This window comes from Scyliorhinus canicula, chromosome 31, assembly GCF_902713615.1.
Source record: "Scyliorhinus canicula chromosome 31, sScyCan1.1, whole genome shotgun sequence".
NCBI lineage: Eukaryota > Metazoa > Chordata > Chondrichthyes > Carcharhiniformes > Scyliorhinidae > Scyliorhinus > Scyliorhinus canicula.
This window is the reverse complement of record NC_052176.1, coordinates 6979441-6998617: the sequence shown is the minus strand read 5'-3', so window position 1 is coordinate 6998617 and position 19177 is coordinate 6979441. Positions and strand designations below refer to the sequence as shown.

General features: G+C 51.7%; 1 protein-coding gene across 1 annotated transcript in view; it reads right to left on the bottom strand.

Moving 5' to 3' along the window:
* LOC119958846 (membrane-anchored junction protein) overlaps positions 1-19177 on the bottom strand; it is a 44289-nt gene that overhangs the window by 11319 nt on the left and 13793 nt on the right. Inside the window, exons 5-9 of the mRNA XM_038787350.1 lie at positions 18361-18486; positions 16025-16056; positions 11130-11233; positions 4691-4769; positions 3235-3301 (exon numbers count right to left, since the gene is read on the bottom strand). Coding sequence (XP_038643278.1) covers positions 3235-3301; positions 4691-4769; positions 11130-11233; positions 16025-16056; positions 18361-18486 — 408 coding nt within the window. The remainder of the gene's footprint in view (positions 1-3234; positions 3302-4690; positions 4770-11129; positions 11234-16024; positions 16057-18360; positions 18487-19177) is intronic.

Below are 19177 nucleotides of genomic sequence, written 5' to 3'. Positions count from 1 at the left end.
CCCCCCCCCCCCCCCCCCCCCCCCCCCCCCCCCCCCCCCCCCCCCCCCCCCCAGCCTCGGCACCCTCCCCGCACCCACAGCCTCCCACGCATCGAGACTCTCCCCTCTCTCTCCCAACGCACATAAGGAGAACACACCCCCCCAATAATCCTGATTCTCTTGCTGTCAGTCAAGAGGGATCTGTAGGTATGGTATTATTTATTTTTTAAACAACTTGCAAGGCTGACCCGCTCTATAGAGATTCAGGACACATACAGCACGGTAGCATGGTGGTTAGCATAAATGCTTCACAGCTCCAGGGTCCCAGGTTCGGTTCCCGGCTGGGTCGCTGTCTGTGCGGAGTCTGCACGTCCTCCCCGTGTGTGCGTGGGTTTCCTCCGGGTGCTCCGGTTTCCTCCCACAGTCCAAAGATGTGCGGGTTAGGTGGATTGGCCATGCTAAATTGCCCGTAGTGTCCTAAAAAGTAAGGTTAAGGGGGGGGGTTGTTGGGTTACGGGTATAGGGTGGATACGTGGGTTTGAGTAGGGTGATCATGGCTCGGCACAACATTGAGGGCCGAAGGGTCTGTTCTGTGCTGTACTGTTCTATGTTCTATACAGTCTCCTGAAGGCCCCAGAACCGAGTGAGGTCGGAGACAAAGAGATCTCTGCACATACCATTCAAATGGCATCAAGTTTCACATACAAGATTCCCATAGGTCATCCTCTACACCTCCTGACCTGGCCCCGTATCCTGATTGGCTCACTTCGCATTCCTCAACCCTGGGCCTCTTGTTACCCAGCATCCTTTTCACCATCCTCTGCACGAGGCTCCCCCCCCCCCCCCCCCCCCCTTCCTGGCCACGCTTCGCTGAATCCCTTTGTTCTTTGTCTGTGAACTCACTACCATCAGACCGGCTCTATCATCTACATTATTCTAACTAATAATCCTATTTTATATCACACTCGTTTGTTCAATTCCTCACCCCCACCAAATGAAAAATAGGTGCCGGGGGGGGGGGCAATACCCAGCCTTGTCCCTCAGCCCCCAGGGTCAAAGACATCTCTGCGCCCTCAGCTTGCTCATCACGGCTGTTTGAAAACCAGTTGCAAATCGCATCAGTTTACATCATACCACGGGGGGGGGGGCGGGATTTCGCAGCCATTACGGGATTTGGGGCTGGTTTAGCACACCGGGCTAAATCGCTGGCTTTTAAAGCAGACCCAGGCAGGCCAGCAGCACGGTTCGATTCCCGTACCAGCCTCCCCGGACAGGCGCCGGAATGTGGCGACTAGGGGCTTTTCACAGTAACTTCATTGAAGCCTACTCGTGACAATAAACCATTTTCATTTTTTGTTTTTTTTCATTTGCGCCTGTGGCTAACGGGGTTGCTGGATTGCTGCCATCGTGTCTGCACCAGCCGGCCAAACGAGCATCATGGCGCAGCGTCGTTCCCTTTGCCTTTTCCTCTGCACATTGTTTCTATTCAAACAATCATCGGACGCCCGCCTCGATTGAACCTGCTCCCACCGCTCGCTGTGTGGAAACGCCTTTTCCTCACACTGCATTTGCTTCTTTTGGAAATCACTGCCTCCCTCTCATCCTCGATCCTTTTACAAAGGGGGGGAACTGTTGCTCCTTATCTACTCTGTCCAGCCCCGGGTCGTGGTTTTGAACAGCTCTATCAAACCTCCTCAGTCTACCTCCCTCCCGGGGGAACAGTCCCGACCCTCTCCAATCTATCCTGGAAACTGAAGTTTCTCATCCCCCTGGGACCGTTCTTGTGAACCTCTTCCGCCCTCTCTCCAACGCGGATACATCCTTCCCACAGTGTGGCGTCCAGAACCGCGCCCAATACTCCGGCTGAGGTCTAACCGGTGCGTCTTGCACAGGTTTCAAAATGAGGAATGTCAAACATCACTCACTAAGTTGTGCCATTTCTTTAAAGATAGTTATTGAAACTATAAACCCGTCTTTCTTGGAGGCGAAACATACTGGAAGTCAAGTATCCGTTATCTGTAAATCCGAAAACCGCACTCTTTTTAAACCTCGTCAACCTTGGGCATGATTTCCGTGGTGAATATGTAAAAAAGAAACCCAAAAAGTTCTCTGCATTTATTGCCCCGTGATACATAGAATGCCTTCTGCAGAAGGAGGCCATTTGGCCCATCGAGTCTGCACCGACCCTCTTGAAAGAGCACCCTGCCTAGGGTCAGGCCCCCACCCTACCCCCTAACCCCACCTAACCTTTTTGGACACTCAGGAGCAATTCAACACGGCCAATCCACCTAACCTGCACATCTTTGGACTGTGGGAGGAAACCGGGGCACCCGGAGGGAGCCCACGCAGACACGGGGGGAGGACGCACAAACTCCGCACAGACAGTGACCCAGCGGGGAATCGAACCCGGGTCCCTGGCGCTGTGAGGCAGCGGTGCTAACTGCCCACTGCTCGGAAGATTTAGCTTTTCTAGCCATTTGGCTTTGGCTATTGCGATGTAAGTTTATGCGCGGGATCCAAAACAATCCAAAATCCAAAATAAAACCGGCCGCGAGGCTTTCTGTCGAACCATAGCTTTTACGGATTCTTTCAGATAACGGATACTCGATCTGTAGACTGGAATGAGCTAATCTAATGCAGGAACGTTTTCGCACATCTGTAAAATAATCCCGAGCCCTGGGCGGGATTCTCTGAGCCCCTGCACCGAAATCGCGATCGGCGCGGGGCCAGAGAATGGGCGTTGACGGCAAAATCCGGCGCGATGTCGGTCCCCGGAGAATCGCCATGAGCTGGCGCGCGCGGTGTACGCGGCGCGGGTAGGGGGCCATCGGCAGAGACCACCGCAGCGATTCTCCAAGTGTAACTGGCTGAGTTCCCGGCGGCGAGGGACTCTCGTGGTCTCACCCGTCAGGAACGAGGCTGCGGATTCAGTCCACGGCCGCCTGGTGGTGGGGGATCCTTTACCGGGGGGAGCCTGGTGGACGGCCGGGGCAGCGATCGGGCGGTGCCGATCCACGGGTGGGGCTGCTCCACGGTGTGAGTTCGCCATGTCCCACTGCGGGAAGCACTCCGGAGGCTGTTAGCCTCCTGCAAATTGGAGAATCACTCGGGAACTTCCTTAAGGAAAATCCAGAGTGAAACGCCTGCGTTTTGACGCTGGCGTGGGGGCGCAGCCCCATTATTGGAGAATCCCGCCCCTGGTGTTTTAATGGGAGAGTTAACACAACGTAATCGTCCTCGGGCGGACGCACTAACCTGAACCCAACGAGCGGGGCTGCTTAGCGAGCGGACTGCCTGCTTGGCGGGACTTCTCTGTTCGTTTCTAGATTAAGAATGAGACATTTTCAAGTCAGCGCGCAGTCACACAGGGACCAGAAAACCCAGACGTGGGCAGAAACACATTGCTGATGCCACGCGGAAGTTCGAGAGCGGCTGACGGCGGAGGAGTTGGGGGAATGGTACGGCTAACCTGCGTAGTCCCCAAACTGGGTCACGGTTATCGGCTCCCTGAGCGACTGAGGCACCAAGAGGTCTAGCGTGGGCCGAGACTCAAATCCATCTTCCTCGCCCCCCCCCCCCCCCCCCCCCCCCCCCCTCCTCGAGCGCAATCCTTTCAATCTCCTCCGCGACTCGATCCCCTGCTCTGTTAACCTTCATTCCTGCCATTGCCCAGGTTTGAGATGCTGTTGAACAAGCCTGTACCCTCCCCTCTGTGCCTCCCCCTAAGAGCCGGAATTCTCCAGCCAGTGGGATCCACTCTTAGACCATAGACCATAGGAGCAGAATTAGGCCACTCGGCCCATCGAGTCTGCTCCACCATTCAATCGTGGCTGATATTTTCTCATCCCCATTCTCCTGCCTTCTCCCCATAACCCCTGATCCTCTTGTTAATCAAGAACCTATCCATCTCTGTCTTAAAGACACTCAGTGATTTGGCCTCCACAGCCTCCTGCGGCAAAGAGTTCCACAGATTCACCCACCCTCTGGCCGAAGAAATTCCTCCTCATCTCTGTTTCAAAGGATCGTCCCTTTAGTCTGAGATTGTGTCCTCTGGTTCTAGTTGTTCCTACAAGTGGAAACATCCTCTCCACGTCAAATCTGGGGCTGGTTTAGCTCACTGAGCTAAATCGCTGGCTTTTAAAGCAGGCCAAGCAGGCCAGCAGCACGGTTCGATTCCCGTACCGGCCTCCCCGGGACAGGCGCCGGAATGTGGCGACTAGGGGCTTTTCACAGTAACTTCATTGAAGCCTACTTTGAAGCGATTATCACATCACTATCTATCCAGGCCTCGCAGTATCCTGTCAATTTCAATAAGTCCCCCCCCCCCCACCCCAATCCTTCTAAACTCCCTCATCCACTCCAACGAGCACAGTCCTTGATCGTTCCTCGTCCGACAAGCTCTTCATTCCAGGGATCATTCTTGCCACCCGTAGATGGCTGGTGGTGGGACCTCCAACCAGCAGGTGGCGAGGGGTGGCTTACAACAGGGGATGCAGACTGGCACAGTAAAGGGCAAAGAGTTGCGAGACTACGTTCCGCGTGAGGAGGAGATAAAATCCCATTTGGTACAAAATACTTTTAAAACAGTGCAGCCGAATATTATTTTCAGGTCGGTCAGCCCAGTTGAATAGCTGCAGTTCAGGAAGACGCACAAACCAGTGGTCGGCTGTACGGGTCAGCCGGACGGGGACGGGCTCTTTCGCATCCTTACCATCCTCTTCTTCTGTCTCACCGTCCCGCCATTGGCCATATTTTCTTGATTTCCGGCCTTCGTCGGTGCATTTTTGCTCCTTTGAAAATAAACCACAGGGGCGCTTTGTTAGTCTCGCTCGCTCTCTCGACCTGTAGAACATAGAACATTACAGCGCAGTACGGGCCCTTCGGCCCTCGATGTTGCGCCGACCCGTGAAACCATCTGAAGCCTATCTGACCTACACTATTCCATTTTCATCCATATGTCTATCCAGTGACCACTTAAATGCCCTTAAAGTTGGTGAGTCTACTACTGTTGCAGGCAGGGCGTTCCACACCCCTACTACTCTCTGAGTAAAGAAACTGCCTCTGACATCTGTCCTATATCTACCACCCCTCAATTTAAAGCTATGTCCCCTCGTGTTGGTCATCACCATCCGAGGAAAGAGACTCTCACTGTCCACCCTATCTAACCCTCTGACTATCTTATATGTCTCTATTAAGTCACCTCTCAGCCTTCTCCTCTCTAACGAAAACAACCTCAATTCCCTGAGCCTTTCCTCGTAAGACCTTCCCTCCATACCAGGCAACATCCTAGTGAATCTCCTCTGAACCCTTTCCAAAGCTTCCGCATCCTTCCTATAATGTGGTGACCAGAACTGCACGCAGTACTCCAGGTGCGGCCGCACCAGAGTTATGTACAGCTGCAGCATGACCTCGTGGGTCCGAAACTCAATCCCGCTACTGATGAAGGCTAGCACAGCATATGCCTTCTTAACAGCCCTATTAACCTGGGTGGCATACAAGCGTGGTGGGACTGCTTGCGACACAGATGAGGGCGCCAGCCGACCCGCCATTGTCTGCGCGGCTCTCCGAAGGAGCAGTTCATCGGTTGCCTTTCCCCCGCCACCCTGCGCCACAGGATCGTCCAGCGGCAGTAAATTTAAAGGAAGATGCGCGGCAAGGGTATTTGCACGTTGCCGTCGCGGCGACTGTAAAATCAGACAATGGTTGAGAGGAGAACACGCCACAAGGCAAAGGGGAGCAGTAGAGGGGCGTTTATCTGAATGGAAGGTTGTTCCACAGGGATCGGTGCTGGGGCCTCTGTTGTTTGTGGTGTACATAAACCATCTGGAGGAAAATGTAGCCGGTCTGATTAGTAAGTTCGCGGATGACACCAAGGTTGGTGGAGTGGCAGATAGTGTTGAGGATTGTCAGAGGATACAGCAGGGCACAGATAGGTTGGAGACTTGGGCAGAGAAATGGCAAATGGAGTTTAACCCTGATAAGTGCGAGGTGATTCATTTTGGTGGGAAAAATTTGAATGCGGATTACAGGGTCAGCGGCAGGGTTCTGAGGAATGTGGAGGAACAGGGAGATCTTGGGGTTCATGTCCACAGATCTCTGAAGGTTGCCACCCAAGTGGATAGAGCCATGAAGAAGGCCTATAGTGTGTTAGCGTTTATTAACAGGGGGCTTGAGTTTACGAGCTGTGGGGTTATGCTGCAACTGTACAAGACCCTGGTGAGACCACATTTAGAACATAGAACATAGAACACTACAGCGCAGTACGGGCCCTTCGGCCCTCGATGTTGCGCCGACCTGTGAAACCATCTGAAGCCTATCTGACCTACACTATTCCATTTTCATCCATATGTCTATCCAGTGACCACTTAAATGCCCTTAAAGTTGGCGAGTCTACTACTATTGCAGGCAGGGCGTTCCACACCCCTACTACTCTCTGAGTAAAGAAACTGCCTCTGACATCTGTCCTATATCTCTCACCCCTCAATTTAAAGCTATGTCCCCTCATGTTGGTCATCACCATCCGAGGAAAAAGACTCTCACTGTCCACCCTATCTAACCCTCTGACTATCTTATATGTCTCTATTAAGTCACCTCTCAGCCTTCTCCTCTCTAACGAAAACAACCTCAATTCCCTGAGCCTTTCCTCGTAAGACCTTCCCTCCATACCAGGCAACATCCTAGTAAATCTCCTCTGAACCCTTTCCAAAGCTTCCACATCCTTCCTATAATGTGGTGACCAGAACTGCACGCAGTACTCCAGGTGTGGCCGCACCAGAGTTATGTACAGCTGCAGCATGACCTTGTGGTTCCGAAACTCAATCCCCCTGCTTATAAAGGCTAGCACACCATATGCCTTCTTAACAGCCCTATTAACCTGGGTGGCAACTTTCAGGGATTTATGTACCTGGATGCCGAGATCTCTCTGTTCATCTACACTACCAAGAATCTTGCCATTAGCCCAGTACTCTGTATTCCTGTTACTCCTTCCAAAGTGAACCACCTCACACTTTTCCGCATTAAACTCCATCTGCCACCTCTCAGCCCAGCTCTGCAGCTTATCTATGTCCCTCTGTATCCTATAACATCCTTCAGCACTATCCACAACTCCACCGACCTTCGTGTCATCTGCAAATTTACTAACCCATCCTTCTACACCCTCTTCCAGGTCATTTATAAAAATTACAAACAGCAGTGGCCCCAAAACAGATCCTTGCGGTACACCACTAGTAACTGAACTCCAGGATGAACATTTGCCATCAACCACCACCCTCTGTCTTCTTTCAGCTAGCCAATTACTGATCCAAACCGCTAAATCACCTTCAATTCCATACTTCCTTATTTTCTGCAATAGCCTACCGTGGGGAACCTTATCAAACGCCTTACTGAAATCCATATACACCACATCAACAGCTTTACCCTGATCCACCTGTTTGGTCACCTTCTCAAAAAACTCAATAAGGTTTGTGAGACATGACCTACCCTTCACAAAACCGTGTTGAGTATCGCTAATCAACTTGTTCTTTTCAAGATGATTATAAACCCTATCTCTTATAACCTTTTCCAACATTTTACCCACAACCGAAGTAAGGCTCACAGGTCTATAATTACCAGGGTTGTCTCTACTCCCCTTCTTGAACAAGGGGACAATATTTGCTATCCTCCAGTCTTCCGGCACTATTCCTGTCGACAAAGATGACATAAAGATCAAGGACAAAGGCTCTGCAATCTCCTCCCTGGCTTCCCAGAGAATCCTAGGATAAATCCCATCTGGCCCAGGGGACTTATCTATTTTGACATTTTCTAAAATTGCTAACACCTCCTCCTTTTGAACCTCAATTCCATCTAGCCTGGTCGACTGAACTTGAGTGTTCTCCTCGACAACATTGTCTTTCTCCAGTGTAAACACTGACGAAAAATATCCATTTAATGCTTCCCCTATCTCCTCTGATTCCACACACAACTTTCCACTACTATCCTTGATTGGCCCTAATCTTACTCTAGTCATTCTTTCATTTGGAGTATTGTGTGCCGTTCTGGTCACCTCACCATAGGAAGGATGTGGAAGCATTGGAAAGGGTGCAAAGGAGATTTACCAGGATGCTGCCTGGATTGGAGGGTAGGTCTTATGAGGAAAGTTGAGCGAGCTGGGGCTTTTCTCTTTGGAGCGGAGGAGGATGAGAGGCAACTTAATAGAGGTTTATAAGATGATGAGGGGGATAGATAGAGTGGACGTTCAGAGACTATTTCCTCGGGTGGATGTAGCTGTTGCAAGGGGGCATAACTATAAGGTTCGGGGTGGGAGATATAGGAGGGATGTCCGAGGTAGGTTCTTTACTCAGAGAGTGGTTAGGGTGTGGAATGGACTGCCTGCTGTGATAGTGGAGTTGGACACTTTAGGAACTTTCAAGCGGTTATTGGATAGGCGCATGGAGCACACCAGAATGACAGGGAGTGGGATAGCTTGATCTTGGTTTCGGACAAGGTTCGGCACAACATTGAGGGCCGAAGGGCCTGTTCTGTGCTGTACTGTTCTATGTTCTATGTGCGAGGCAGGATTTTTTTACACAGTTCAAATCCCACTACGGCAGAAGGCAGAATTGGAATTAAACGTCCAATGTTGACTATTGTCGATCGTTGTTCAAAACCCCATGTGGTTCGCCCATGCCATTCGGAAATCTGCCACCCTTACCGGACCATGCCGATCTGGTGTGGCTGACTCTCGAAATGGGCAATAAATGCTGGCCCAGCCAACGACACATCCCGTAAGCCAACGGACGAGAGCATGGAGTGACACCTCCGCCCAGGGCAGTCCCCTGAGCAACTCCTGCATGTTGTGTTTGGTGTTCGGTGTCCAGCAAGGAATCTACCAAATGACTTGCGTCTTGTCCAAACCCGGGTCTGCACTCAATCACACGTGGTAAGATAGCGACCTGTTATCATGGCGTTTCTTTGTACTCCCCTGGATCGGCCCCTATGCACGGCTGTCCTCACGTCTGTCTTACGTCTACTGTTATGGGCCAGGATTTAGAAAACTCTAAAGTATATCATGGAGTTCACCTGACCTACAACTATTCATTGGTTTCGGCTAGGATGAGCACACGGGCCTGCCTTTCAGATGTCATTCAACAGAGGCCTTAAGCACTTTTAATCAAAAACAACGTTTCTTCTATGAATTTAGTTAACATTTTTATAAACACACACAGTGAGCATTTTTGTCAACTACCAATACAAAGACCCCACACAGCTGCAGTGATCTATGTATAACCCTTAATGAATTCTCCCTTAACTGTTCCAATTTAATAACAAGGTCCCATGAGCCAGAAACCCCTTTTCAAAGGTGTGCTACCCTGCACGGGAGCACAGTGGTTAGCACAATTGCTCCACAGCACCAGGGTCCCAGGTCCGATTCCGGCTTGGGTCACTGTCTGTGCGGAGTCTGCACATCCTCCCCCGTGTGTGCGTGGGTTTCCTCCGGATGCTCCGGTTTCCTCCAACAGTCACAAAGATGTGCAGGTTGGGTGGATTGGCCATGATAAATTGCCCTTAGTGTCCAAAATTGCCCTTAGTGTTGGGTGGGGGTTACTAGGTTATGGGGATAGGGTGGAGGTGTGGACCTTAGAACATAGAACAGTACAGCACAGAACAGGCCCTTCGGCCCTCAATGTTGTGCCGAGCCATGATCACCCTACTCAAACCCACGTATCCACCCTATACCCGTAACCCAACAACCTCCCCCCTTAACCTTACTTTTATTAGGACACCGGGCAATTTAGCACGGCCAATCCACCTAACCCGCACATCTTTGGACTGTGGGAGGAAACCGGAGCACCCGGAGGAAACCCACCTTGGGTAGGGTGCTCTTTCCAAGAGCCGGTGCAGACTCGATGGGCCGAATGGCCTCCTTCTGCACTGTAAATTCTATGATAAAACCTGGTATGGATGCTCCTGTGTCCTTTCCAAAGCAGCAGGTTTTAATTTCTTCCAGAAAACAATTATTTCTTTTCAAGTTATCAAGCAGCCTGGAAACAGCATTTTCAAATGCAGACAGAGGAAAAAAATCTGCTCTCACACTGTGCTGGACAAACCAGTTCAAACTCAAAGCGAAAGTGAAGCGCAGAGCCACAGCCCAGCTCCGCCCACACAATGACATCACTGAAGCCATGTGATAAGACAAAAACATTTCTTAAAGGGACACTCCCATGTTACTGTCCAATCACCGGGTGTGCTCGCACGTATATCTGAGTGCTTTGAAAATGACCCTGAAAATGGAGACCGCATGGTGGGTCTGTAGCGCCACCTTCTGGTTGGAGGTCGCGCCACCAACTATCTACAACAATGCTTACAGGCATATCACCACCCTGCAGTGATGAGATTATTCAACAACCACAATTATCTTCCTTTAGGCGAGGTAGGATGCCCAACCAGTGTCGAGGATTCCCACCGACTCCACTATTGCTCGGGTGCCTTGATGCCACGCTCGATCAAACCCTGCTCTGATGGAAGGGCAGTCACTCTCACCTCACTCTTGAATACAGCTCTTCCGTCCACGCTGGGGCCAGGGCTGCAATGGGGTGTGGGGCAGGTGATAGGGGTGATGGAACCATCAATTCAGCGAACACGTGTAGTTGGATCTGAACAGAGGCTTTAATACACTTACAACAGAGCCAGCCTATTCGTCGTTGAACTTCAGGTGAAATGGCAGGCTGGCTCTAAGGCACTGATCTTTATACATCGGTCCCAGGGGGAGGAGTCCTGGGCGGAGCCAAGGGAGGAGCCCAGTACAAACTCTCGCGTACTCCCAGAGCGACTCCCCCTGTTGGTCGGATAGTGCAACTGCACTTACAATGGGTAGATAACGAACATATATACATGGAGTGATACTGGCAACTATATATAGTGTGAATCACATTCACCACAAGGGGCACTCAGATATAAGTGCGAGCACATCCGGTGATGGGCGGCGCGGTGGCGCGGTGGTTAGCACTGCTGCCTCATGGGCGTCGAAGGAGCCGGTTTCCATCCTGGCCCCGAGTCGCCGTCCTTGTGGAGTTTTGCACATTCTCCCCGTGTTTTAAAGGGTTAGCATCATCACAGACACTATGTGCTGAATGGTCTACTTCTGAGCTGTACCTCCTGGGCCACTGACTGACCTTTTCCTATTCGGCTGTAGCTGCGATCTCTCTGGCTCCTTCTCATTGGTTCCTTCTGCAACCGGAGCTGGTGCCACTCCTTCAGCCAGCTTATCTACAAAATGCTTCAAATTGAAAGTAATGTTTAAATAACCAAACTTCTGAATTACCGAATTATTGAAGTAACTAGTTAGGCACGGCCTGCCCTTTATGAACCCATGCTGCGTCTGCCCAATGGGACAATTTCTATCCAAATGCCTCGCTATTTCTTCCTTGATGATAGATTCCAGCATCTTCCCTACTACCGGAACATTGAGTGTCTTTAAGACAGAAATTGATAAATTCTTGATTTCTCGAGGAATTAAGGGCTATGGGGAGAGAGCGGGTAAATGGAGTTGAAATCAACCATGATTGAATGGTGGAGTGGACTCGATGGGCCGAATGGCCTTACTTCCACTCCTATGTCTTATGGTCTTATGGTCTTACCGAAGTTAAGCTCACTGGCCTATAATTACCCACTTTCTGCCTACCTCCTTTTTTAAACAGTGGTGTCACGTTTGCTAATTTCCAATCCGCCGGGGCCACCCCAGAGTCTAGTGAATTTCGATAAATTATCACGAGTGCATTTGCAATTTCCCTAGCCATCTCTTTTAGCACTCTGGGATGCATTCCATCAGGGCCAGGAGACTTGTCTACCTTTAGCCCCATTAGCTTGCTCATCACTACCTCCTTAGAACATAGAACATAGAACACTACAGCGCAGTACGGGCCCTTCGGCCCTCGATGTTGCGCCGACCTGTGAAACCATCTGAAGCCTATCTGACCTACACTATTCCATTTTCATCCATATGTCTATCCAGTGACCACTTAAATGCCCTTAAAGTTGGCGAGTCTACTACTATTGCAGGCAGGGCGTTCCACACCCCGACTACTCTCTGAGTAAAGAAACTGCCTCTGACATCTGTCCTATATCTCTCACCCCTCAATTTAAAGCTATGTCCCCTCGTGTTGGTCATCACCATCCGAGGAAAAAGACTCTCACTGTCCACCCTATCTAACCCTCTGACTATCTTATATGTCTCTATTAAGTCACCTCTCAGCCTTCTCCTCTCTAACGAAAACAACCTCAATTCCCTGAGCCTTTCCTCGTAAGACCTTCCCTCCATACCAGGCAACATCCTAGTAAATCTCCTCTGAAGATTTCCTCCTTAGTGATAACAATCGTCTCAAGGTCCTCACCTGTCATAGCCTCATTTCTATCAGTCGCTGGCATGTTATTTGTGTCTGGGGCAGCACGGCGGTGTCGTGGGTTAGCCCTGCAGCCTCACGGCGCCGAGGTCCCAGGTTCGATCCCGGCTCTGGGTCACTGTCCGTGTGGAGTTTGCACATTCTCCCCGTGTCTGCGTGGGTTTTGCCCCCACAACCCAAAGATGTGCAGGGTAGATGGATTGACCGTGCTAAATTGCCCCTTAATTGGAAAAGATTAATTGGGTAATCTAAATTTTTAAAAAAATGCTATTTGTGTCTTCCACTGTGAAGACCGACCCAAAAAACCTGCTCAGTGCCTCAGCCATTTCCTCATCTCCCATTATTAAATCTCCTTTCTCACCCTCTAAAGGACCAATATTTACCTTAACCTAAGTTAGGGTTCAAGGAATTGTGGCTAATTTCCCAGCACAAATTTAGGATTGGTTAATGGACAGACACCAAGGGAGCAGGAAGGGGGCAGCACGGCAGTCAACGCCGCTGCCTCATAGCTCCAGGGATCCCGGTTCAATTCCGGCCTCAGGTGACTGTCTGTGTGGAGTTTGCACGTTCTGCACCCCCCGCCCCCCCCCCCCCCCCCCCCCCCCCCCCCCAGTGTCTGCGTGGGTTTCCTCCGGGTGATTATCAGAATTTACAGTGCAGAAGGAGGCCATTCAGCCCATCGAGTCTGCACCGGCTCCTGGAAAGAGCACCCTACCCAAGGACAACAACTTGCAGCACGGTAGCATGGTGGTTAGCATAAATGCTTCACAGCTCCAGGGTCCCAGGTTTGATTCCCGGCTTGGGTCACTGTCTGTGCGGAGTCTGCACGTCCTCCCCGTGTGTGCGTGGGTTTCCTCCGGGTGCTCCGGTTTCCTCCCACAGTCCAAAGATGTGCGGGTTAGGTGGATTGGCCGTGCTAAATTGCCCTTAGTGTCCTAAAAAAAATAAGGTTAATTGGGGGGGGGGGGGTTACTGGTATAGGGTGGATACGTTGGCTTCAGTAGGGTGATCATTGCTCGGCACAACATCGAGGGCCGAAGGGCCTGTTCTGTGCTGTACTGTTCTATGTTCTAAAACCTCCAGCCTATCCCCATAACCCAGTAACCCCACCCAACACTAAGGGCAATTTATCATGGCCAATCCACCTAACCTGCACATCTTTGGACTGTGGGAGGAAACCGGAGCCCCCGGAGGAAACCCACGCGCACACGGGGAGGACGTGCAGACTCCGCACAGACGGTGACCCAAGCCGGGAATCGAACCTGGGACCCTGGAGCGGTGAAGCAATTGTGCCGACCACTGTGCTACCGTGCTGTACAGGGTGCTCCGGTTTCCTCCCACAGTCACAAAGACGTGCGGGGTAGGTGGATGGGCCATGGCTAAAATTGCCCCTTCGTGCCCAAAGGTGAGGTGGGGTTATGGGGTTACAGGGATAGGGCGGGGGAAGTGGCCCTGGGAAGGTTCCTCCATGAGGAGATTGTCCTCTGAGGAGATATTGTGGGTAAACTCAGTAGGCTCAGCATTTATTCCAAATAAATCAATTGGAAAACAGGCTTGATGTCTCAAGTGATGCTGAGAAATTGTTCCCCCTGGCTGGGAATCCCAGAACATGGGGAGGGGGGTCACGGCCTCAGAATAAGGGGACGGCTAATTTTCACACAGAGGACTGTGATTCGTTGGAATTCTCTCCCCCAGAGAGCTGTGGATCCTCAGCCGTTGAGTGTAGTCAAAACTGAGACAGATAGAATTTTGGGTAATGGTTTGAAGGGAATTTAACGAGTCAGGAAGGTGGAACTGAGATAGACGACCAGCCATGATCTTGTCAAACGGCGGTGCAAAGGGCCAATTGACACTGTCCAGCTTCTCTTTTTTAATGTTCTTATGTTTTGTGGCATGTTCCTTGTTTTGAAGGTAAAGTGCAGGACATGGAAAAGTATTTTTCTCAATCCACCTTGAACAGCAGGGTAGCATGGTGGTTAGCATAAATGCTTCACAGCTCCAGGGTCCCAGGTTTGATTCCCAGCTGGGTCACTGTCTGTGTGGAGTCTGCACATCCTCCCCGTGTGTGCGTGGGTTTCCTCCGGGTGCTCCGGTTTCCTCCCACAGTCCAAAGATGTGCGGGTTAGGTGGATTGGCCATGCTAAATTGCCCTTAGTGTCCTAATAAAAGTAAGGTTAAGGTGGGGGTTGTTGGGTTACGGGTATAGGGTGGATACGTGGGTTTGAGTAGGGTGATCATGGCTCGGCACAACATTGAGGGCCGAAGGGCCTGTTCTGTGCTGTACTGTTCTATGTTCTATGTAAGGCCCCTTTCATATAAAAACAACTCCAAGCCCTTCCAAGTACTATAGGTTGAAATTCCCTTATCCATCCTGCTTGGGGCCGGGTGTCTATCGGATTTCAGAATTTTGGAATATACTGCGCATGTGTGGCGTGCGTTGGAAACTGCGCACGTGCGAAATGTTGGGAACTCGGATGAAGGGAGCGAGGGTAACAAAAACAATTTCGCTGACAATTATACAAGACATCGGGAAGGCCACAAACTAGAGCGTTTGGTGGTTTTGGTCTTCACAACTAGGGAAGGTCTATGCGTGTGTGGCATGCGTTGGGAACTACGCATGTGCGGCACGTTGGGAACAGTGCATGTGCGGGACATTGGGAACTGTACATGTGCGGGACGTTGGGAACTGTACATGTGCGGGACGTTGGGAACTGTACATGTGCGGGACGTTGGGAACTGTACATGTGCGGGACATTGGGAACTGTACATGTGCGGGACGTTGGGAACTGTACATGTGCGGGACATTGGGAACTGTACATGTGCGGGACGTTGGGAACTGTACATGTGCGGGACGTTGGGAACTGTACATGTGCGGGACATTGGGAACTGTACATGTGCGGGACGTTGGGAACTGTACATGTGCGGGACATTGGGAACTGTACATGTGCGGGACGTTGGGAACTGTACATGTGCGGGACATTGGGAACTGTACATGTGCGGGACATTGGGGACTGTACATGTGCGGGACGTTGGGAACTGTACATGTGCGGGACATTGGGGACTGTACATGTGCGGGACATTGGGAACTGTACATGTGCGGGACGTTGGGAACTGTGCATGTGCGGGACATTGGGAACTGTGCATGTGCGGGACGTTGGGAACTGTGCATGTGCGGGACATTGGGAACTGTACATGTGCGGGACGTTGGGAACTGTACATGTGCGGGACATTGGGGACTGTACATGTGCGGGACATTGGGAACTGTACATGTGCGGGACGTTGGGAACTGTACATGTGCGGGACGTTGGGAACTGTGCATGTGCGGGACATTGGGGACTGTACATGTGCGGGACATTGGGGACTGTACATGTGCGGGACGTTGGGAACTGTACATGTGCGGGACGTTGGGAACTGTGCATGTGCGGGACATTGGGAACTGTACATGTGCGGGACATTGGGGACTGTACATGTGCGGGACGTTGGGAACTGTGCATGTGCGGGACGTTGGGAACTGTGCATGTGCGGGACATTGGGAACTGTACATGTGCCCCACGCTTTGGAAACTGCCCATTGCCCGGGAGCCTTGTGGGATTTCCCACTCTTGCCTCTTGGGCGAAAGCTTTTGTCGCCGCTGGGGGTGGAGTGCGGTGGAAAACGGCAGTACTTACACGGTCGGTGAAAGGACTCTGCTCCTCTTCAGCTGTAACGGAGAAAACACAGATCAGTCAGTGGGTCTCTGCTCAAGTGATTCACGGTCAAGGGGGAAGGTGTCCCTCAATTTGTACTTCGACCGTGAGAGTTGAAAAGTAGAGCTTTTCTGTCAACATCACTCACTCAATTCTGTCATGACAACTGCCACAGACCCTGGCCACTGGTCAGATAGAGCTTGTTGAGGTGAATCGAGAAGGACCTGCATTTATGTAGTGCCTCTCACATCCTCAGGGCATCGCAGAGTTTTGCAGCCAGTGAGGTGTTTTTTAAAGTGTGGGCGCTATCCTTCCTTAAATGAATATCGGAGGAAGCACGGGCAATTTATCCACCTTTACAACTTTAAGAGTTCAAGCACATTCTCTGGGAGTTTTCTTTTAAATATTTGCTCCCGACATGGAGAAGCCATCAGCAAGGCTGCATTTACTGCCACCCCTCGTTGCTCTGGGCCACTTGGACGGCTGCCGTCCTCATGGTGAGGGGTCGGTAAGGATTAAGGCAGAGAGTTCGCAAGGTATTGACCAAGCAAGGATTTATGTTCAAATCGGGATGAGGGGCGCGATTCTCCGGCCGGCTCGCGCTCAAGGGAGAGCAGAACGCGACCGGGAAATGCCGGCAGAGGATTACAGGGAGCCTCCCCACAGCTTCCGTGCCTGGCGTGATTCTCCGGAGTCCAGCGAGACGATGGGCTCGGAACTCCCAACGTCCCGCACATGCACAGTTCCCAACGTCCCGCACATGCGCAGTCCCCAACGTCCCGCACATGCACAGTTCCCAACGTCCCGCACATACACAGTCCCCAACGTCCCGCACAAGCACAGTTCCCAACATCCCGCACATACACAGTCCCCAACGTCCCGCACATGCGCAGTCCCCAACATCCCGCACAAGCACAGTTCCCAACGTCCCGCACATGCACAGTCCCCAACGTCCCGCACATGCACAGTCCCCAACGTCCCGCACATGCACAGTCCCCAACGTCCCGCACATGCACAGTCCCCAACGTCCCGCACATGCACAGTCCCCAACATCCACAGGTGCGCAGAGGCAAAGGGATTTAAGGGGAGGATTTCAGACCGGCAGGCTGGGGAGCGGTGGCGTAGTGGTATCGTCACTGGACTAGTAATCCAGAGGGTCCCAGGTTCAAATCCCACCAGGGGCAGATGGTCAAATTTGAATTCAATGAATATCTGGAATTAAAAGTCCAGCGATAAACCCGTTGCCGATTGTCGTGTGAAACCCATCTGGTTCACGAATGTCTCTCAGGGGAGGAAGAAATTGTCCGCCCTTTAGCCGGCCTGGCCTACATGTGACTCCAGACCCACAGCTGGCTCTCAAACCCCCTCTTCAAATGGCCCAGTAGACCGCTCAGGGCATGTAGGGGTGGGCAACCACTGCCACCTGGCGTGGCAGCACAGTGGTCAGCACTGTTGCCTCGCAGCTCCAGGGTCCCGGGTTCGATTCCCGGCTCGGGTCACTGACTGTGCGGAGTCTGCACATCCTTCCCCCCCCCCCCCCCCCCCGTGTCTGCGTGGGTTTCCTCCGGGTGCTCCGGTTTCCTCCCACAGTCCAAAGATGTACAGGTTAGGTGGATTGGCCGTGCTAAATTGCCCCTTAGTGTCCAAAGATAGAACATAGAACAGTACAGCACAGAACAGGCCCTTCGGCCCTCGATGTTGTGCCGAGCAATGATCACCCTACTCAAACCCACGTATCCACCCTATACCCGTAACCCAACAACCTTACTTTTTAGGACACTACGGGCAATTTAGCCTGGCCAATCCACCTAACCCGCACATCTTTGGACTGTGGGAGGAAACCGGAGCACCCGGAGGAAACCCACGCACACAGGGGGAGGACGTGCAGACTCCGCACAGACAGTGACCCAGCCGGGAATCGAACCTGGGACCCTGGAGCTGTGAAGCATTTATGCTAACCACCATGCTACCGTGCTGCCCTTGAGCAGGTTAGGTGGATTGGCCGTGCTAAATTGCCCCTTGGTGTCCAGAAAGGTTAGGGTGGGGTTACTGGGTTATGGGGATAGGATGAAGGGTGCTCTATCCAAGAGCCAGTACAAACTCGATGGGCTGAACGGCATCCTTCTGCACTGTATATTCTATGGTCTGAGTCGGCAACCCCCTGAACGAATAAAGAAAAGCGGTCTCTTGGATACAGCATGACACGTGATGAGTAACGGAGGGAGGAGGGACTGTAAGTAGGTAAATGGGATGGGGCGGAAAACTGGACAAGAAGCCATTGCGTCGTGTAGCTGCCGACTTGACAGAAATGCATTTACCTGTGTATGAATGCTGGTGATCTGTCCTCAGTTCAATAAACATGGTGCAGACGTATGGATAAGAGATGAGGACTTTGTCGCCTTGCTTGAATCGCAGTTCCGATAACCTTTCCCATTCGTTTTTATCTGGCGCGCTGTTAAAGCTCAAGCGAGGCAGGAAGAATCTGTTGCTTATACAGTCCGCCTCGAACCGATTACACCAAAGGGAATACACACAGGCACCTCACAACGGACGCAAGCCGACACAATTTATCAACACAGCTTACACCCGCAGAATAAGGGGCTTTGTATTTATACAGGGTCCTTCACCCCGCCCCCCCCCCCCCCCCCCCCCCCCCCCCACCCCCAACCCCAGGACGCTCCCAGGTGCTTCACAACCACTGAGCCACTTCTGAAGTCCAGTTACTCTCGAAACGCTGGGAAACGTGTCAGGTAATGTCACATAAGAACCAGGATCAGGAGTCGGCCATCTGGCCCCTCGAGCCTGCTCCGCCATTCAATGAGATCACGGCTGATCTTTTGTGGGCCCAGCTCCACTTTCCGTCCCGAACACCATAACCCTTAATCCCTTTATTCTTCAAAAAACTATCTATCTTTGCCTTGAAAACATTTAATGAAGGAGCCTCAACTGCTTCACTGGGCAAGGAATTCCATAGATTCACAACCCTTTGGGTGAAGAAGTTCCTCCTAAACTCAGTCCTAAATCTACTTCCCCTTATTTTGAGGCTATGCCCCCTAGTTCTGCTTTCACCCACCAGTGGAAACAACCTGCCCCCGTCTATCCTATCTATTCCCTTCATAATTTTATATGTTTCTA